This window comes from Bufo gargarizans, chromosome 3 (assembly GCF_014858855.1).
Source record: "Bufo gargarizans isolate SCDJY-AF-19 chromosome 3, ASM1485885v1, whole genome shotgun sequence".
NCBI classification, from domain to species: Eukaryota; Metazoa; Chordata; class Amphibia; order Anura; family Bufonidae; genus Bufo; species Bufo gargarizans.
In genome coordinates, this window is record NC_058082.1 from 193202200 (window position 1) to 193207466 (window position 5267).

The 5267-nt window shown below is 50.2% G+C and overlaps 1 protein-coding gene across 1 annotated transcript; it reads left to right on the plus strand.

Moving 5' to 3' along the window:
• The first annotated feature begins 1079 nt into the window (after nt 1-1079).
• On the plus strand, nt 1080-3096 carry SOX1 (SRY-box transcription factor 1). Its single transcript, XM_044285046.1, has one exon. The coding sequence runs from the start codon at nt 1425-1427 to the stop codon at nt 2583-2585; it is 1161 nt and encodes a 386-aa protein (XP_044140981.1). The 5' UTR covers nt 1080-1424; the 3' UTR covers nt 2586-3096.
• Nucleotides 3097-5267: the final 2171 nt, after the last annotated feature.

A 5267-nucleotide genomic window follows, 5' to 3' on the forward strand; every position in this document is an offset into this window, starting at 1 on the left:
CTTCTTCTACTTCACATCTATAGCTGTTATGTGTGTGTGTCCACCTGTCTATCTTGTATTTGCCTGTTGTGTCCATCTGTACTTCTACTTCACATCTATAGCTGTTATGTATGTGTGTGTCCACCTGTCTATCTTGTATTTGCCTGTTGTGTCCATCTGTACTTCTACTTCACATCTATAGCTGTTATGTATGTGTGTGTCCACCTGTCTATCTTGTATTTGCCTGTAGTGTCCATCTGTACTTCTTCTACTTCACATCTATAGCTATTATGTATCCATCCACCTGTCTATCTTGTATTTGCCTGTTGTGTCCATCTGTACACTATTATGTGCATATACGTCTATATCCATCTATTATCCGTGTACAGAAATGCCAGTATCTACGGTTCCTATGGCTTCAGTTCTGTGCTGCGGAATATTTCAGACCTCGGTCGTGACTGTTGTTTCTTCTCTTTAGCCCCCCTTGTGGGTGATGTATTTTAGATCTACTATATATATATATATCCATTGCCTTTGATTAGTGATGTTGGCTGGAGCCTGAGATCAGGTGCACTCTCTCCATACATTACACTGAGAAGCCCCCCTGCCGCCCCCATACAGATGCTATCAGAGCTGCCAGAGGATCCTTGACGGATGATAGACACACGTGTCACTGTCTCTCTGCTGTCACTTAGCAACTACTTCCACCTGCTCCCCTCATCCTCCTCACACCTCTCCAGTACAGGACTACTACTCTCACCCAGGAAACTTTCTCCGGGACACTTGGGTAGCACTGCACAGTACAAGAGCCTCCGCTCCTCACTGTAGAGTCCTCCTGCAGGTCAGGTGCCAGGGCAGGGTCGCCCCCTGTGCCAGCTCCAGCTCCTACTTTCAGTGCATAACCCCCTTGCTCCGGTTGCTGTTTTCCCCTGTGACGTCAGGGCCCGGTGTCCCGCTAATCCCCCCCCCCCCCCTCCGGCAGTGTGTGACACGCCGTGTCCTGTGCCCGCCCCTTCTCCCGGGCTCAGCCCTCCCCTCCCCGCCGGCCGCCGGCCTCCTATTGGCTAAGGCAAAATCATTTAATGGCAGGCGGCGTGCGGGGTATGGCTGCTGTTCGCTGCCTCCAGTGTCTCATGCCGCCGTCCTGCTGTATCACGGAGAGACGGCAGCGCTGATTCCGGTGACCCCCTCGCTGGCACCTCGTGTGCTGTGGACTTCACCTTCCCGGGGCCACCCGCCATGTCCTGTACCTGCTGACACCCGGGCACCGGCTGTCACCTGTTGTGCGAGCGCAGCATCCGCGGGAAGCGGGACTGAGAGGAGCAGAAAGTTTCCCGGAGTTGTCTCCCCGCCCAGAACTGATGCTCCAGCGCTCTGCCTCCTCAGCAGCAGCAGAGTACCACAAGTAGCCGCACACCGTGCCCGCCCGTGTGCACAGAGCCCTGATGTACAGCATGATGATGGAGACGGACTTGCACTCCCCCGGGGTTCAGCCCCCCAGTAACACGGGGCAGGCCGGGGGAGGAGGGGGTAACAAGGCCAGCCAGGACCGGGTGAAGCGGCCCATGAACGCCTTCATGGTGTGGTCCCGGGGGCAGAGGAGGAAGATGGCGCAGGAGAACCCCAAGATGCACAACTCGGAGATCAGTAAGAGGCTGGGGGCCGAGTGGAAAGTTATGTCCGAGGCCGAGAAGAGGCCATTCATAGACGAGGCCAAGAGGCTGCGAGCCCTGCACATGAAGGAGCACCCGGATTACAAGTACCGGCCCCGGCGCAAGACCAAGACCCTGCTGAAGAAGGACAAGTACTCCCTGGCCGGGGGGCTGCTGCACGCGGCCGGCGGGGGGCACATGGGGGTCGGTCTGAGCCCCGGTGGCGGCACCGGCGGAGGGGGCGGCGGCACCGGCGGAGTGGTGGTGCAGCGCCTGGAAAGCCCGGGCTCAGGGGCCTCCGCTGGGGCCGGAGGATACGCTCACATGAACGGCTGGGCTAACGGCGCTTACCCGGGCTCCGTGGCCGCCGCAGCCGCTGCTGCCATGATGCAGGAGGCTCAGCTCGCTTATAGTCAGCAGCAACAGCAGCACCCTGGCAGCGGGGGGCACCACCCGCACCACCCTCACCATCCACACCACCATCCGCACCACCACCCGCACCACAACCCCCCTCCTCACCCGCCGCCTCCCCCCCAGCCTATGCACCGCTATGACATGAGTGCCCTGCAGTACAGCCTGCTCCCCGGGGCGCAGAGCTACATGAGCGCCTCTCCCTCCGGCTACGGGGCGCTGAGCTACTCCTCCAGCCAGCAGCAGCACCAGGGATCGCCGTCCTCCGCGGTCTCCTCCCTGGGCTCCCTGGTCAAGTCCGAGCCCAGCGTCAGCCCCCCTGTCAGCGGAGGAGGCCCGCACAGCCGGCAGCCCTGCCCCGGGGATCTGCGGGAGATGATCAGTATGTACTTACCCAGCGGGGGGGAGACTGGAGACCCGGCGGCAGTGGCGGCGGCCGCGGCGGCGGCAGCGGCAAACAGTAGACTGCACAGCTTACCCCAACATTACCAGGGGGCAGCCAGCACGGGGGTAAATGGCACCGTGCCCCTCACACACATCTGACAGGACAGAGACTCAGTGCGATGATCACCGGCTCCTGGCATCTTCCCCGTGTGATCACTGCCCAGAACTTGTCGCTTGTTTTCTTTTGTACAGAAATGTTTTCATGTTTTAATGATTGTAAAATAATTCTAATATTAATAATAATAATACAATGGAAAGTGAAGGTAATGATAACTCTGGCCAATGTAGACGCGGCTCCGGTGCGGTTCTGTACAGTATTTATAGCGGCGGCTCCTTCATCTTTCTGTTCCTTTCCTTTGGCCTCTTGTTGCAGTTTTCGTTTCTTTGCCTTTGATCTTGTATGTGACGCTGATTATTTATGGCTCCGGAGTTTCTTCCCTTTTTATTCGTTTATTCTTTTTCTAAGCGTTTCTGTATTTGTTTTCGTTTTTTTATGATTTCTTGTACATTGCTGGTGAAATATTTTTTATTCTAGCCGGTGCGGATTCCTATTGTATACATAGTTTATGAAACGTCTTCTCTGCTTTAAAAAGAAAACCAAGTCATCAGAACTGACGAGGCGAATTTAATAAATTTTCAATTGAAAAAGAACTAGATGGTTTTTCTTTTTGTTAAAAAAGTTTTTGGAATGATTGACTTTAATGACATTTAATTCGTCCTATAATTCTGCATCTCCCCATCTTATAGTGATATGTTATTGACGTGTGGATCAGGTCTAAAGGTCTTGAATTTGAAGGATAACTCCTGGAAGTCGCAGGAGGAAAGTTTTGACGAGATGGTCATTTATGTCAAGATATTGTCGGGGTGATGGTTGTTCTTTCAGTGGCTGTTTGAGGGGAACAGGGAGAAAGTTTGCCTAAAATTGTGGAGTAAGTGAAAAGATTTGGTTTCTTCTCCTCGTTGCGGTAGGTGCTGCTCATTGCTGGTGCTTCTGCCGGTAGATCATGTTTCGGACAGATCCTGGTAGAGGCTGCAGTCACACAGTGCGCTAAATATGCTCAGTGCCCAACCAGCGGCTGCGATCTGTCCTGAACCCGTCCTGATTACCGCACTAATGACTGATCCTTTTGTGTCCTGTTTATTTGCTTAGTTAAACTCATTGCGACATTTTCATTAAGGCCTCTATTAATTTAATGTCATAATTAAGCAGAACTTTTACATGTTTATTTCATATACCATGTCTACATCTCTCTGCTATCTATCTATCTATCTATCTATCTATCTATCTATTTATCTATATCTATCTATCTATCTATCTATCTCATATCTATTATCTATCATTTCTATCTATCTTCTATCTACAACATCTATCTATCTGTCATCTATCAATTATATCTATCATCTATTAACTGTCTATCTAACTATCTATCTCTTTCTTCATTGTCATTATCTGTCTATCTATCTAAATCTATCTACCTATCTATCAATTATCTATCATCCATCTGTCATCTATCAATTCTATTTAACATCTATTAATTATCTATATACATCTATCTATTATCTATCTTCATTATCATCATCTATCAACATCATCATATATCCATTTATTTCTATCTATTATCTATCTTCATCATCTATCTATCTATCTATCTATCTATCTATCTATCTATCTTATATCTTCATCATCTATCCATTTATTTCTATCTATCTATCTATCTATCTATCTATCTATCTATCTATCCATCCATATCATACAGTTTGTAGGAGATGCGCAGTAAGAAATGATCCCAAGATGTCGCATTCCTTATAAAGTCGCACCAGTCAGTCTCTGTTCCCTAGGCTGGAGCTGAAGTTTGGAGCAGTTACAGGACTATCTGCTATGGATGTGTGCGGAGAGGCGATCAGATGAGCAGACAGTAGAGATCAGCCATCTGCCTGAATTGCTGGAATGCAGAATAATTACACAATTGCATGGAGGGAGGGAGCCTGCTGCTGAGACGGCAGTTAGAGCACCTCTAGACTTGTGGGCCCCTACTTTATAACAGCAGACCCCTTCTACCATTGTAAAGAGGAGCCCATACCTTACCGCTCAGTGTATTTTAGGACAAGAGCCCAGGCTTGTGGTCATTGAAGCAGATCTGTGGACCTGATTCCTCCTGGTGACACAAGTCTGTGCCATGTGTCAGCCAAGATTAAGATGAATAGCAGTGGGCATGGGGCACAGGGTGGGATTACCGCACACCAGTCCTGACCCCGGGTCATCTGAGAGTCAAACTCTTTTACCATCACCTAGTGAAAAGGAGCCTCTCCAATCTGACAGGGGACACTGCCAAAATTGTCCATAGGATACAATGTTGTAGTTCTTTGGGGGGGGGGGGGGGGGGGGTTGCTGTTACAGCAAGGAGGGCACAGGATAGCCTTTGTACCTCATCATGGCAGTGATGGCTATTATTTCTGAATATTGCCTAGATTTGACCAAATACGAGAAAGCGCTGCCTGATCTGTTTACTAGGCCAATACTGTGGTGGGTAATACAAGCTAGCAGATGAATACAAGCAGTGGAGATCTGAAAGAGTTAATACCCCTCCAGGGCAGGGAACTGCAGGCAGGGCATGTGCTTGGCTGGAGGACAGGCAAAGGGGTCTCATGAAATTGCTGCAGAAAGCCATGAGCTGCAGCTAAGCCCCCCAGAGGCACACAGCTATAGCTGGGATTTAATGGAGCGAGCAGGGTAAATGCTGGTCCCAGTGGACAATGCAGATTAAAGCTGCCAGTTAAATT

Coding starts and splice junctions, on each gene's coding strand:
- SOX1 (XM_044285046.1), top strand. CDS start 1,425: ATGTACAGCATGATGATGGAGACGGACTTGCACTCCCCCGGGGTTCAG.